The sequence below is a fragment of the Limanda limanda genome, chromosome 10 (assembly GCF_963576545.1).
Source record: "Limanda limanda chromosome 10, fLimLim1.1, whole genome shotgun sequence".
In the NCBI taxonomy this organism is placed as follows: domain Eukaryota; kingdom Metazoa; phylum Chordata; class Actinopteri; order Pleuronectiformes; family Pleuronectidae; genus Limanda; species Limanda limanda.
The window spans coordinates 28724709-28740476 of NC_083645.1; the positions used below are offsets into that span (position 1 = coordinate 28724709).

General features: G+C 46.0%; 2 protein-coding genes across 2 annotated transcripts in view; one reads left to right on the plus strand and one right to left on the minus strand.

Moving 5' to 3' along the window:
• The first annotated feature begins 2081 nt into the window (after window positions 1-2081).
• On the plus strand, window positions 2082-14516 carry matr3l1.1 (matrin 3-like 1.1). Its single transcript, XM_061079234.1, has 22 exons — window positions 2082-2215; window positions 4166-5108; window positions 5192-5253; window positions 5992-6030; window positions 6179-6255; window positions 6348-6379; window positions 6462-6584; window positions 6662-6787; window positions 7215-7331; window positions 7573-7697; window positions 7768-8102; window positions 8543-8606; window positions 8697-8848; window positions 8925-9109; window positions 9804-9885; window positions 9982-10001; window positions 10077-10205; window positions 10288-10412; window positions 10557-11604; window positions 11819-11906; window positions 11998-12119; window positions 13625-14516. Exons 2-22 carry the CDS (start codon window positions 4182-4184, stop codon window positions 13655-13657), a joined length of 4011 nt encoding a protein of 1336 aa, XP_060935217.1. The 5' UTR covers window positions 2082-2215; window positions 4166-4181; the 3' UTR covers window positions 13658-14516.
• matr3l1.2 (matrin 3-like 1.2) overlaps window positions 13861-15768 on the minus strand; it is a 14364-nt gene continuing 12456 nt past the window's right edge. The window contains 3 exon segments of the mRNA XM_061079000.1: window positions 13861-15125; window positions 15202-15317; window positions 15386-15521. Coding sequence (XP_060934983.1) covers window positions 15063-15125; window positions 15202-15317; window positions 15386-15521 — 315 coding nt within the window. The 3' untranslated portion in view covers window positions 13861-15062.

The window sequence follows — 15768 nt, forward strand, 5'->3', positions numbered from 1 at the left end:
CAAAATTGTGAAATTGTTTGAATGATGTCGACAACAGAGTTTGATGTAAAACGTTAATTCATCAACATCGACAGTTTGAAATCATCTCTGATGAAGATCGAGTGTTTTCATTCCACACATGAAGAAACAGATTCATGTTCAACACGTGTGTTTACTGATCATGTATGTCAGAATTCTATATGTTCCAAATGTTCTATATGTTCCAAATGTTCTATATGTTCCAAATGTTCTATATGTTCCAAATGTTCTATATGTTCCAAATGTTCTATATATTCTCTACAAGGGGACAGGATGTCTCACCGTGTTCAAGCCCTATGAGACAAATTGTGATTTGTGAATACGGGCAATACAATTAAATTTGTATTGATTTGATTGATGTTCCATTTGTTCTTAATGTTCTTAATGTTCTAAATGTGTTCGACAATCACACAAACTGGATTCAATAATTCAGTTTGACTGTTTATCTATATCTTATTTTTGATGGTTTGTCCTGTTACACTGTATTTATTCAGTTTACATTGTTGTACATCTTGTTTTTATCTTTATTTATTCATCCCTATCTAAATTCATTCATACTGTATTTTTATTTTCCTGTTTACTGATAATATATATATTTTTTTTTTTATCTACTTCTTAAGATTAATTTGCTTTTAAACAATTTGGTTTATATCATTAACATCAATTAATTCATTAATATATTTATATATTCCTTGTCCTTTTTTATTTGTGTAATTTATAAACTTGTATTTATAATTTTTTAATTTGTGAAATACTTTGAGCTACATCTGCTACATAAATAATATTTATAACTATGATATATATCATTATTTGTATGATTATTAATTGAATGATTTAATGATTATTTGAGGATTGTCCAGCTTGTTCTCATTGAACTGGTTCTGTCATATTTGTAGAATGTTCTTATTTTATTCAAGCGACAGATTAAACTCTTCAACTCTAATATGATTTTCTCTGCTAAATCCAACTGAAATTATTTCTCATAAATCTTCCTGTATTTTGTCATTTGTCTGTTGAGCTCGATAAATTTGTAAATAAGATATTTCACTTCATAATGTTCCAGCGATCATCAGATATGTTTGTTATGTTAGTTTCGACAGTTGAGCTGAAGCGTGCCCGTGTTTAACGTGTGGCTGCAGCGCCACCTGCTGGACTCTGATTGTCCTGCTGAGTTTTATTATCACAGATCTGTATCTGCTCTATTCTAAACAGCTTGTGTTTGGTTTATCAAACGAAACGTTAAAGATATATAAATATATATAACATTTTATATTTTGTATTATATATCATCTTATTTGTTTTCTCACTGGAAATTATTTGTACTTATTTTTTTTAATAGTTTTTCTTTTAGCTACAAGTTGAAAATATAGTTATGATATGGTATGATATGATATTATATTACAGGTTCCAGTATGATGACTTATTATTCTCCAGGCAGACAAAGGGAAGAGGACTTGTTACAGTAGAGTTGGGTTAGCGTTAGGGTTAAAAGAATCTGGTTACACCGAGTTACTTGTCTTCAGAAATAGTCCTGCAGCGCCACCTAGTGTTTAAGAAAAACATGAGAAATTCAATTCTTGGTTCAAATCTTTAAAATCAGATGATTAGGTTTTATATGAATATATTATGACTGTATGTAAAAGTTTAAGGTTTCTGATTGCACCATTATAAGATTCTGTTTATAGAATCCAAGAGAAAGTTTATAATTTTAGAGATGATGGACCTCGTGAATTAAAATCCATCTGTCAATCATCAACACTGCTGATGAAGAGCTGCCAATCACAGCTGATCAGCTGATCTTCATCATGTCTATTATTACATTTTTATATTATATTATATAAAGATATATATAATAATATTATTTCAATATCAAATCAATCATTATTTATACAGCACCTTTCAAACAAATCCTTTGCAGTTCAAAGAGCTTTACTTTATTGGCATTAAAAGAAGAAATGTTTTCATATTGAATAAGAGCTCTAGGTTATGGCACTGCTCCTGCAGGCTGCTGTGCTTCCCGTGGCCGCTGGGGGCGGTGCAGCAACAGGGCTCTGCTCAGCAAACACACGAAGAAGAAACTGAAGATTTCTTCCTATTGACTTTTTATTTCTCGCTTCGTTAAAAAATCTCGTTTTTTGTTTCGTGAACGTTTTTGTTGTGGTGGTGTCGCTCGTGTGACGTCAGTCTTGGCTCTGAGGTGAGTCCGCTGCTGATGACGTGTCTCTGTCCGCTGTTAGCCGCTCGCTAGCTGTTAGCTCGCTAAGCTAAGGCTGCTAGCGGTGGAATCATCGTTGAGTCGATTCAGTTTGTTTCTCCTCGTTCGATCAACGAGTCTGAAGAATAATCGATGATCGAATCCGGATCGATCACGTGTTCGCTGGAGTTGAAGGATCCGCTGAGTCATCGTTTGTGTTGTTGCTTCAAATAACTGACGAAGAAGAAATCTGTCAGGTTTGATTCCAGCTCATAGTTTATGAATCAATGTTACAGCTAATGATTCATAATTGTCGATAATCGATGAACATTCATATCTTGTTTGTAAATGTCTTCTTCTGTTCATCAGTCTCCCAACTCCAAAGATTAAATATAAGATTTACAAACAATAGTTATCACATTTGTTAAAGATACATTTTGGGGACAAAATGGACAAAAATTGTATCAGGATAATAAAAACATCAGTATTTCATTATCTCAAATAATGTCACTTAATTATAATTTCTTAAAGATTAAATTCTTCTGCATCATATCGATATTAATCTGCTGTTAATTGATGAAAATAATATTGTGATTGTTATTTTTCATAGAATAATGAAATAGTTGAATCTGTAGAAAGAATTTAACTTGTCCTAGTGTAGAATCACAGACGTGTCCTCCTGTAGAATCACAGACGTGTCCTCGTGTAGAATCACAGACGTGTCCTCGTGGAGAATCACAGACGTGTCCTCGTGTAGAATCACAGACGTGTCCTCGTGTAGAATCACAGACGTGTCCTCGTGTAGAATCACAGACGTGTCCTCGTGTAGAATCACAGACGTGTCCTCGTGTAGAATCACAGACGTGTCCTAGTAGAGAATCACTGACGTGTCCTCGTGTAGAATCACAGACGTGTCCTCGTGTAGAATCACAGACGTGTCCTCGTGTAGAATCACAGACGTGTCCTCGTGTAGAATCACAGACGTGTCCTCGCAGAGAATCACAGACGTGTCCTCGTGTAGAATCACAGACGTGTCCTAGTAGAGAATCACTGACGTGTCCTCGTGTAGAATCACAGACGTGTCCTCGTGTAGAATCACAGACGTGTCCTCGTGTAGAATCACAGACGTGTCCTCGCAGAGAATCACAGACGTGTCCTCGTGTAGAATCACAGACGTGTCCTAGTAGAGAATCACTGACGTGTCCTCGTGTAGAATCACAGACGTGTCCTCGTGTAGAATCACAGACGTGTCCTCGTGTAGAATCACAGACGTGTCCTCGTGGAGAATCACAGACGTGTCCTTGTGTAGAATCACAGACGTGTCCTCGTGTAGAATCACAGAAGTGTCCTCGTGTAGAATCACAGACGTGTCCTCGTGTAGAATCACAGACGTGTCCTCGTGGAGAATCACAGACGTGTAGAATCACAGACGTGTCCTCGTGGAGAATCACAGACGTGTCCTCGTAGAGAATCACAGACGTGTCCTCGTAGAGAATCACAGACGTGTCCTTGTAGAGAATCACAGACGTGTCCTCGTGTAGAATCACAGACGTGTCCTCGTGTAGAATCACAGACGTGTCCTAGTAGAGAATCACAGACGTGTCCTCGTGGAGAATCACAGACGTGTCCTCGTGGAGAATCACAGACGTGTCCTCGTAGAGAATCACAGACGTGTCCTCGTAGAGAATCACAGACGTGTCCTCGTGTAGAATCACAGACGTGTCCTCGTAGAGAATCACAGACGTGTCCTCGTGTAGAATCACAGACGTGTCCTCGTGTAGAATCACAGACGTGTCCTCGTGTAGAATCACAGACGTGTCCTCGTGTAGAATCACAGACGTGTCCTCGTAGAGAATCACAGACGTGTCCTCGTAGAGAATCACAGACGTGTCGTCCAGAGGACAGACCTCAGCCTCCATGTGTCTCTGAGTCGTTTACACCTTCTGTCTGCAGGAACACTTGGTCCATCATGTCTCAGAACTACAGACCACCTGACTCGGACCACAGACCGGATCCTGATGCCTACTCTTCAGATCGCCGTCACGCGGCTCAGGACCAGCACGGCTACCGGCCGCCGCAGGCGTCTCTCTCTCCGTCCTTCCCGCCCTCGTCCTCGTCCCGAGGCTCCGCCCACTGGGACGGCGCTCTCAGCATCCTGAGTAGCTGTGGTCTGGAACCCGGGGACTTGTCTCTGCTGGCTGAGCTGCCGGAGGACGTCCTGACGGTGGAGTCCCTGCCTCATGTCCTCAATCAGCTGAAAGGAAAGAGAGCGAGCGTCAAACCGTTCCCCACCAACGCTCCTTCCTCCTCCTCCTCTCGTCCTCCCAGCTCCTCCTCTTCCTCCTCTCGCCCTCCCAGCTCCTCCTCCAGAGACTGGGATCAGCGCCGCAGTCCACCGATCCGGTACCCGCTGGCTCCTCCTCCGTCTCAGAAGGTCCAGGACCACTGGGGCAATCCCAGAAGCAGCAGCTCGCTCAGAGCCGCCCCCCCGTCCTTCTCGTCCTCGCCCTCCAGCTGCGTGGTGGACCTCCCCCCCCCCCGACCGGGACAGACAGGCAGAGCCGCCCCCCCGTCCTTCTCGTCCTCGCCCTCCAGCTGCGTGGTGGACCTCCCCCCCCCCCGACCGGGACAGACAGGCAGAGCCTCACGGGACCGCCCCTCGGTCAGGTCGGCTGCACCAAACAACTGGACTTGTCCTTCCCGTGTCTCTGAGTCAGGATCAGGTTACAGGTCAGCTCCGCCCCCTGAAGCTCAGGGGCGCCGCCCCCCCGAGGGCGAAGGCTCTTCCATCGTCTCCTTGCCGACCACGACAGAAGCTCTGGACTTCCACGGCAAGCTGCCAGCGGCGTTCCCGTACTCGTGCTCTCTGTGTGACATCACTGTGCTGTCGGAGAGGGTAAGTACCCCCCCACCCCACCCCCCCCCCCCCCCTGAGGTCTCCTGCTGTGATGATTCAGCAGATCTCTGGTTGTGTTTCAGGTTTGGACCAAACACGTCCACGGCTCGGGCCACGCAGACGGACAGCTGGTCCTGCTGCAGCGGTCAGTACCTCCCACTCGTCTGATCAGCTGCTGCTCGTCCTCACGTGTCCTCATGTGTCCTCTAACTCAAGTGTCCTCGTGTGTCCTCTCACGTGTCCTCACGTGACCTCTAACTCAAGTGTCGTCTAACTCAAGTGTCCTCAAGTGTCCTCACGTGTCCTCACGTGTCCTCACGTGTCTTCACGTGTCCTCACGTGTCCTCAAGTGTCCTCACGTGTCCTCACGTGTCCTCAAGTGTCCTCATGTGTCCTCACGTGTCCTCAAGTGTCCTCTCACGTGTCCTCAAGTGTCCTCTAACTCAAGTGTCCTCATGTGTCCTCTGACGTGTCCTCACCTGACCTCTAACTCAAGTATCCTCTAACTCAAGTGTCCTCTAACTCAAGTGTCCTCACGTGTCCTCACGTGTCCTCATGTGTCCTCACGTGTCCTCACGTGTCCTCAAGTGTCCTCACGTGTCCTCACGTGTCCTCAAGTGTCCTCTAACTCAAGTGTCCTCATGTGTCCTCTGACGTGTCCTCACCTGACCTCTAACTCAAGTGTCCTCTAACTCAAGTGTCCTCTAACTCAAGTTTCCTCTAACTCAAGTGTCCTCATGTGTCCTCTGACGTGTCCTCACCTGACCTCTAACTCAAGTGTCCTCTAACTCAAGTGTCCTCACGTGTCCTCAGGTGTCCTCTAACTCAAGTGTCCTCTAACTCAAGTGTCCTCTAACTCAAGTGTCCTCTCACGTGTCCTCAGGTGTCCTCGCTGGGACTGTCGGCTGGAGACGCTCAGCAGGTCAGTGCTCAACATGTGACCTCATCTGAACCATCAGCTCTTACTGGTTCCTGGTCCCCCCCCGCCCCCCCCTCTCCTCCTCCTGATTTAACTGAGCTGCTGATGTTTGTGTGTCACTTCCTGTCAAAGAATCTTTCTGTCATCTAAGGGCTGACAACCAATCAGAGAAGAGTAAGGATGAAGACACGCCCACCCGACCGCCTCAGTCGGCCAATGAGAGCCAAAGTAAACAGATCTTTTTGTGTCTCTAGTGTTGTTCCCATTGTTGTGATCGTATCACTGCATGAACATGTGTTTTCCTCCCTGTGTTTCCACAGAGTCCCAGGGGAATCTCCAGGGGACTAAGAAGGTAAAAGCTCTCAGTGGAATCATGACGTTTGATTCAGCTGCTTCATGAAGATCTGAACAATAAACTACCTGTTGCTCCTCAGACGTCAGACAAGAGCAAAGTGGTGTGTGTGAAGTTTCCAGCTCAGTCTGTGGACGAGACGTATCTGAGGAACCTGACTCAACCGTTTGGAGAGATCGTGAAGATCCTGATGTTCCCGTCTCTAGTGAGTCCACGGGATTATTCACATTCAACATGTTCCTGCTGTGAACTCTTGTTTATCTCCTTTCTGAAACCCTGCAGGCGTTTGTGGAGCTGGGCTCCGTCGACCAGGCGAAGGATTTGGTGAAATTCCACATCAACTGTCCTCCAACTGTGAACGGAGAGCAGGTGGAGCTCAGCATCTCCAGCACCTTCAGCTTCCAGCAGGTACAGACCCGTCCGGCCTCGGGACCTTCAGACGCTCAGGGTTCAGTCGAGGAGCGGAGAGGATCGGACCGAGAGAAAAGCTGGTTTCAGACCTGCTCTGAAGAAAAGGGGATTTATATGATATATTTATTTTTATATTTCAAATGTCTGAGTCAGCTGCTGCGTTTCCAACAGAAAGTCCTGAACTTTTGAGCTGTTCCACTACTGTCCACCAGGTGGCAATAATGCAGAAGACTGGCTCAATGAACATGGAGGAGATTCAGATCGAGCTGCTGTCACATTCTTATGGCCGTGATATCACGTGATCATAAGGTCACAAGGTCACAGGGAGCCTTTATGAATCTGGGGATGAAACTGCATTAGCTTCAGGTTGGATTCAGAGTCGAGTGTGGACTCTGCTCATTGTGGTGTTCATGTTCTTCTGCAGAGTTCTCGGGTCGTGAGCTTCACTCCGGCTCCATCAGGAGAAGAAGGCCGATCGGATCTGATCAGCATCGTGAAACGCTTCGGCCTGCCGCTCTACACCCTGTTCCTGCCGTCTGTGGTGAGGTCACATCCTGGGACTCTGAGTGGGATCCTTCAGAGGTTCATCATCTCAGTCCAGCTCCAGAGATGTTAGAGCTTAAATCAGCCTGAAAAGACAAGTCCGTTTGGCGTAGTCGAGGAAGTGCCTCAGGGTTTGAGCTCTTAGTTGAAGATGGAGCGAATGTGTAAAACTTTCCAGAGAAGGTTCAAGTTTCCTCCGTCCAGGACAGAATGGATCATGTGCGGTTTTTATTTTTCAGGCGTTTGTGGAGATGAAAAATGTTCCTGACGCTCAGAAGCTGGTTGATTATTATTCTGCCAAAACGCTGAGGATCAACAGCGACCGCGTCCAAGTTTCCCTCTCCGGAGAATACAGGAGCCTGATGTGAGTCGAGCAGCCGGTGACTCGCCAGCTGAGAATCCACCAATCAGCTGACCCTGTTTCTCTCCTTCAGGCGGGTTGCTTCTGCCACGAGGTACGAGGAGGAAACGCCTTCGACCAAGAGGGGGAGGAGTCAAAGCCGAGCGCAGGAGGAGGAGTCAGGAAACCAGAGCAAAAGACCCAGATCCAGAGAAAGATCCAGAGATGAGTCCAGAGATGAGTCCAGAGCAAAGAGCTCCAGGTCCAGGGATGAGTCCAACAGGGGTAAGAAGTCCAGGTCTCGATCCAGATCCAGAGATAAATCCACAGAGAAGAGATCCAGATCCAGAGAAAAGACCAGCAGCAGATCTTCTGGACAGAATGAATCCAGAAAAAAGACAGAGGAACCAGAAGAAAGTGAGAAACTTGGTAAGAGAATAAGAAATATATCATGTAATCACGTGTGTGGTGTCAGGATGTGTCTGGGTTACATAACAGTTTTTAATTGAATTCTCTGTGATGTTGCAGAAGTCTTTTTACATCTATTTATATTGATGCTGGATTGTTTTTCATTCTTCTGTTTTCTTATTTATAGAATTAATCTCATTTGATCGCAGTGAAACTTCAGTGATTTCATTGTTTCAGCTTCAGAAACAAGACGAGCTGTTTGTATTCGTCAGTTCAAACTTGAGTTTTAGACTCAGTGAAGCAGTGAATCAATAATTCATCAGTATATACATTGATATTATATATCTATCAGAAATATCTTCTAACACCCTGCAGTTCCAACGACTGTCTGAGGTCTGAATAAAAAGTGAAAAGCCGTCGTGCAGGAATGTTGTTGATGAAACGACTGCGTTCATTCACAGACTCTGACTCCAAACCTGAACCTGCAGAGCCCAGAGCGAGTGAAGAAGAAGAAGAAGAAGAAGAGTGAGTCTCATTTCTACAGATTGTTGAACAGGTCAGTGAACACCTCACTCACTACAGCAGAGTGCAACATGTCCAACCTGTGACCTGCAGGTCGTCTGCAGAGGACAGCGACATCGAGGGGATGCAGGTGATCGGAGAGGACGTTGAGAATGAAGACGTGGAGACTGCTGAGGAGGAGGAAGAGGAGGAAGAGGAGGAGGAAGATGAACATCCAGCAGAGAGAACTGACTCGACACAAGAAGGTACAAATAGAAAAGACTGAAACAAAAAGTAAACAATGAAAAAGACAAATTGTTAAGAAGTGATGTCTGTTTTCAGAGAAGGAAAATGTGGTGAAAGAGGAAGAGGAGGAGGAAGTGAAGGTGAAAGAGGAAGAGGAGGAGGAAGTGAAGGTGAAAGAGGAAGAGGAGGAGGAAGTGAAGGTGGAAGAGGAAGAGGAGGAGGAAGTGAAGGTGAAAGAGGAAGACTTCACCAGAGAAAGGGAGGAGTCAGCAGACGATGAGGTAAGAACGTGTTCACTGAGATGCAGGAAGTGGTGACTGTTGTCATGGTAACATGTTGGACTCCATGTTCACAGGTTATGGGATGGGCTGATTATATTCTGGGAAATTCACTGAAATAAGAAATGAAACTGAAAAGGTTTTTATACAGAAACAAAAGTTCAGCCATTAGGTTTATTAGAGGAAACGTGTAGGACGCTCGTCCCTGTTCTAATCAAACCTGAGTCCAATGCACCAATCACAGTGTGTCTCATTGATCTGAAAGGGATAGTTCACTGAAAAATGAAAAGTCACTATCTCCTCACCACTTGGAGGGAGGGAGGGGGGGTGGGTTTGAGAAAACCCTTCTGGAGTCTCAGGTGTTAACAGCGTCAGAGCAGAATCCAACACAACTGAAGTAACTGGAGATGAATCTTCAGACGTAATCAAACATGCCTCCATATCTGCTCCTGTGAGGTCATCAAGATTTCACAAGCTCGAAAGAACGAAAAGACGTCTTTAGCCTAAATGTGTGGAGGGTCCCTGAATGCACCACGAAGCCAGAGATCAGGGATATGTTCTGTGTTGTTCTTGTGTTGTTCTCATGTTGTGTTGTTGTTCTCATGTTGTGTTGTTGTTCTCATGTTGTGTGGTTGTTCTCATGTTGTGTGGTTGTTCTCATGTTGTGTGGTTGTTCTCATGTTGTGTGGTTGTTCAGGAGGGACCAGATTTCCCTGTGGACCTGGAGAACTGCATCACTCTGGATGAACTGGAAGAAGAAGAAGAATCCGCTGACTCAGGTTCTGATAAATGATCTGAAACCAAGTTGAGTTCTGGAACATGTTTCTCTGACCTGTGGATCTTGAATGACACGCGTGTTGTTTTCTTGTTTTTAGAGACGGCAGCTGAACCCAAGGTTCGTCTCATCCTGAATCAAACTATTTTCATGTTGTTGCTCAGACTCGTCGTTGATATTTGTTTCTGTTTTCAGTCTTCGACCACCAGAGTCGTTTTCTTCACAAAACTGCCGCCGCGTTTCTACAGCGACGCCGAGTTCGTCCAACTGGTCAAAGGTGTTGGAACGCCGGTGCGCTACTTCCTGATTCGCCGACAGCAACAGGTTCGAACAAATATCCGGAACAAATGATTCACAGACTTGGGTTCGATGAGACTTCAACATTTCTCTGGTTTGTTTGTTTCAGGGTTTCATCGAGATGGCGTCGTCTGCCGAGGCGCTGAACGCCGCCCGAGCGCTGAACCGTCAAACCTTTCTCGGATCCGAACTCTTCGTCAACATCTCCCACAAATACACCCGACTGGTGAACGGGTCAGAGTCCGATCAGCTTCACTAGTCCAGAACCATTTGTACTCATGAATGAATGTATACATGTCACATGACCTCATCATTTCATTCTGGAATGTTCAGTCTGAATCTGATGAGTCACCGTTCCTCCTGAATCTGTCCCGGCAGGTACGACGTTCAGTCGGAGTCGGACACGGAGAAGATCGAGAGTCGGAGCAGCAGGAGGAGAGACAGGCTCAGCAAATCCAGAACCTCGGACAGAGAAGAGGCCTGCAGGAGAGAGTCCGGGTCCAGAAAGACTCCAGAGGAAGAGTCAGGACCCAGAAAGACTCCAGAGAGAGAGTCCGGGTCCAGAAAGACTCCAGAGAGAGAGTCCGGGTCCGGGAGAGGTTCTGAGACAGAGTCTGCATCTAAAAAGACTCCAGAGCCAGAGTCAGGACCCAGAAAGACTCCAGAGAGAGAGTCCGGGTCCAGAAAGACTCCAGAGAGAGAGTCCGTGTCCAGGAGAGGTTCTGAGGCAGAGTCTACATCTAAAAAGACTCCAGAAGAAGAGTCGGGACCCAGAAAGACTCCAGAGGCAGAGTCCGGGTCCAGAAAGACTCCAGAGGCAGAGTCCGTGTCCAGGAGAGGTTCTGAGGCAGAGTCTACATCTAAAAAGACTCCAGAAGAAGAGTCGGGACCCAGAAAGACTCCAGAGGCAGAGTCCGGGTCCAGAAAGACTCCAGAGGCAGAGTCTGCATCTAGAAAGACTCCAGAGGAAGAGTCGGGACCCAGGAAGACTCCAGAGAGAGAGTCCGGGTCCGGGAGAGGTTCTGAGACAGAGTCTGCATCTAGAAAGACTCCAGAGCCAGAGTCGGGACCCAGAAAGACTCCAGAGGCAGAGTCTGCATCTAGAAAGACTCAAGAGGAAGAGTCGGGATCTAGAAAGACTCCAGAGGCAGAGTCGGGGTTCAGAAAGACTCCAGAGAGAGAGTCCGGGTCCAGGAGAGGTTCTGAGGCAGAGTCTGCATCTAGAAAGACTCCAGAGAGAGAGTTGTTGCCAAAGGGGGGTCAAGAAGAACAGAAGTTGAAAGGAAACGTGAGTGACAATGAATCTTTGAAGTCACAAAATGAAAGGGAGGCGACGGAGAAAGACGCTCCTGAAAAAGAACCAGTGATGAATCCTGGGTCGACTCCAGAGCCGGAGACGAGTCCAGATCAACCCCACACTGAACAGGTGACACTGAAGAGCTGTTCTGATTGGTTCTGTGTCCCAGACTCTGAACCCTCAGAGAAGATGCTCTGCGTGAATGTGCTGTGAAGAAGAAAAGATCTTTTATATACAGAACCATTGATCTAAGTCGTTTTCAAACACCCTGAGTCCAAAAACATGTTTAGTTATATCTTAGTAAAGAATATTATAATTCTATTATCATAAATCATTTCTTTAGAAACCTGTGGATTCTGATCATGCAGTGAACCTGGAGCAAACACCAGAAGGGGGCGTCGCTGAGCCTGAGAAACCCACCAAACCTGTTGGTAAGAGAACGTTCGACCTGATGAATCATCTGATGAACCAGCTGCAGCTGTGGTGCGTTCACTGACACCAAGTTGTGTTTTGTCTCTGCAGGAACAGAGTTTGTTCGGCCGGTCGTTGGTTACTCCTGTCAGCTGTGTCAGGTGATCTACGCCGACGAGGATGAAGCCAAACTGCAGCACTGCAGCAGCCTGACGCACTACAGGAAATACCAGGTTCACATTAACAGTAACCTAACGGACAGACTGAGCACTTTATTTATTACAGAAATGTATTCATTCAAATTAGATATAATTCTAAACTCTTTATTTCAGATCTTCGTTTAAACTCTAAAAAGTTTTTGATAGAAATGAGCAGAAAAGCAGCAACATTTGAATAATATAAACTTAGTCCCTTTACCTCAGTTTTATTTCAATTCTTCAAATATTCAAACCCAACTTTGATCTGAGAATGAATCTTTGTGTAATCGGTAGGGTTGGGTACCGAGAACCGGTTCCAATATGGAACCGGTTCCAATACAACCGGTACCTACCCGGACCGAAATGCAACGGAGATTTCGGTGCCTCATTTCGGTGCCTGAGCCAATCGAAGACTGAGGTCTCCGCTCCTCCCGCCTCCTCACACTTCCGCTCCTTCCTTCACGGGAAGCGGCGGGCTCCCGCGGGGCCGCCGGGCGCGGGAGCCCGGGGACAGACTCTTGTCCCCGGGCTCCCGCGTGTGTCCGGGCTCCCGTGCAGGTGGGGGGGGAGTATCTCCTCGTGAGCCCTCTCCCCGGCTCTAGCTGGCCCCCCCTCCCCCCCGCCGGGCGCATTTCCTCCGTGGCGGTGCTCCGGGACCGGCTCCGGGTCGGCTTGGAAAGGCTCGGGGCGGGAGGAACGAAGACCGGTTTCACATAAGCGTCCGCAGTTTAGGGGGACGAAGGCGGGGGGCCGAAGCCCCCCTGCGGCAGCCGAAGCCGCGGAGACACGGGGGTCTCCGAGTGATGGAAAAGCGACCCTCAGTCTTCATTTGGCTCAGGCACCGAAGTCAGAGTCACGAGTCAGAGTGTGTGTGTTTTGTATTTATTTGTATTGATTTAAGTATAGTGTAAACTTTTGTTAACAGTTCGTATGTTATTCATAGCTTTAAGTTATAAAGGGTTTTGTATTTATTTATATTTATAATCTGCTTTAAACAGTTAATATATTTGGCAATAAAAAAATCCTTTCTTAGTCAAGCATCGTTTTGTGCACTTTTTTGAAAAAAGTATCGGTTCAGGCACCGTTTAGGCACCGGTATCGTTTTAAAAGTATCGGTTAGGAACCGGTATCGGATAAAAACCAAACGATACCCATCCCTAGTAATCGCTGCTTTGATGTCACAGAAATGTCTTAATCGAGTCCTCGCCCACACACCCATGTGACCAATCCTCAGTCAGGCTCAGCTGTCAATCATGACGTCTTGTTTTATATCATCAAATTTGTTTTGACACTAGGGGGCGCACTTTCACTACAGTCCAGTAAAAAACACACAAACTTGAGGCTGAGAACAGGAACCAGCAGGGTTCTCTTCTTTACCACAGATCTGAACGCACCTTAAAGCAGCAGTTTGTTGTAATGACACTTCCTCGTGAACGGTTCAGAAGTTCATTCACGTGTTATTGAACGTGTTATTGAACTTGTGATTTCACTGTCGACGCTTCGTTCAGATCAAGATTAACAGAAATGTGTTTAACTTCCAGGAGACGACGGGAATCGATCCGTGGACGAGCTGAGTCATCAGATGAATTCATCAGTTCACTGGACACAGAAACTAAATGGATTCCCTGTGAAACTACATTACCCAGAAGTCCAGAGCAGCTTTTCTGCTCAGATGCCGAGGGTTTGAAACCAGCCTCAGTGGAAACTGATGAAGATGAGCAGCGGTGCTACTTCCTGCTTTCACATTGTTAATGTTAAAAACATTTCTGGAGAGCTGTTTGTTTATTTTAATTTGCTTTGTTGTGACTGTTTATTTTTTAAGTGTCATCATCAATATAAATCACACGTGACATTTTAATGTTACGACATAAAAAACAAAACTTCAACATTTGAAACAGGACATTAAATAAAATACTTTGACATAACATTTCTTGTTCTAATATCAATGACTGTTTGATCATTGGAAACCTGTCTTCTGTGTAGTGACCAGCAGGGGGCGACTCCACTGGTAGTTTCTATAGAAAGTGGCTCTACTTCTCACTTTCTAACGTCAGTAACATTCAGGAGTTTCTGTCTCAGTCTCTAGTTTCAAGTCTTCTTTAAACAGCTGAAGTTCATGTAGTGAATTATGATCATTTAGAGTCAAACAGACCATAAAGCACCAGATGTGTTGGGGGGGTTGATTGACAGTTAGTACCGTCCAATGGGTACAGGTGGGCGAGTCCTCTCAGTCCGACTCCACCCACAATATGATTACTTTTGGTTTCAGAACAAACTGAGGCGTCACAAGTTTCTGTTGATTGTTTATTGTGATGATGTCACAGCTGCTGCATTCAGGATCCATGTTTTTCTTTTGTTTCAGATTCAACAGAAAATAAAACTCAAGTTAAATTTGAGGAATCTTTGTTACATTTTATTAAAGAAACAAACAAAAATTCGACATTCAAAGTTTGTTCTGTGACTTGTTAAATATTGAAAAAGTTTTAACGTTGATGGTGAAACTGACTTGGAACTATTTCCTGATAAAGTACAGCAGCGTATCCATCCACACGTTAGTTATTGTTTAACTTATTAAAAAAAGTTCCGGTGAATAATTGCATCTGAATACAGGAAGTTTGGGAGCAATGCTAACAGCCCCCCCCCTCCATGCTTTATGCTAAGTGATCGTTCTTCCTGTCGTGCACTGTACAACCTGGATGGTTAAAACTAAAGAATTGGGATCTAGAAAAACTCCAGAGAGATCAAAGGAAAACGGGTCAGAAGCCTCCAGCACAAAACACATGAAACCTCTGATTGAAACAGATGTTTGAAACCGACGCTGGATGAAGAGGAAACGTTTTGTTGGCGTGCAGCAGCTCATCACGTCAGGCTCCTCCTCCTCGTGATCACCTGATTGGACGAGCTCCTCGATGACGAGCGTTTCCTCAGCGACACCAAAGTGAAAAGTTAAGCTCCTCCCTGATGAGGAACTTCCTGTTTTCATGACGCCGTCTTCCTCGCCCTCTTCTTCTCTGCTTTGGTTTGTTCCTTCTCCAGATGTTTCTGAAGGACACAGCAGAAAGCGTTCAGCACACACGTGACCCAGTGACGTGTGAATGTGGGCGGAGCCGCGTCTCACCTGCAGCTTGTCGTAGTGCGCCGGGCTGCTGCAGTGCGTCTTCTTGGCCATGTCTTCGTTGGAGTAGAACAGGAAACAGACTCGACAGTAAAAACCCGTTTTCACGTGTTCGACACCTGTGGACAGACAGAGACGTGAGCTCCTCCGTCTCAGAGACAAGTTCTAAGCTCTGGTGTTTCCTCACCGATGGGGGTGTCCGGGTCATGGGGGGGGAGCGGCAGAGACGCCACGCTGGGTTTGTTTTCAGCAGGTGGGGGGGGCTCGGTGTGTCTGTCCTGCCTCGTCTCCGTCGGGTCCAGCTGCTCGTCCTGTGGGACGTCCTGCAGGGGACAAGACCATGACATCACCACATTCTAGGGGGGGGGGGGGACTAACATGCAAACCTGCAATATGTTTTGTTCGTTAGTCTTGACGGAGCAATGTGCTCTTGAAGCGTCCTTATTTTGACTATTATTTGAAGCATGTTAGCATTAAGCTAGTTAGCATTAAGCTAGTTAGCATTAAGCTAACATTCCACTGGGCCTCATTAGTTTCCTTTGAATCAAAGCTTCACACATGTTTGATTTG

Bases quoted from the DNA above. Each gene is read 5' to 3' on its own strand.
- matr3l1.1 (XM_061079234.1), top strand. From the start codon at position 4,182: ATGTCTCAGAACTACAGACCACCTGACTCGGACCACAGACCGGATCCT. The intron at 10,206-10,287 runs GTTCGAACAAAT...TGTTTGTTTCAG, and splicing joins TGATTCGCCGACAGCAACAG to GGTTTCATCGAGATGGCGTC. The intron at 11,605-11,818 runs GTGACACTGAAG...TCATTTCTTTAG, and splicing joins ATCAACCCCACACTGAACAG to AAACCTGTGGATTCTGATCA.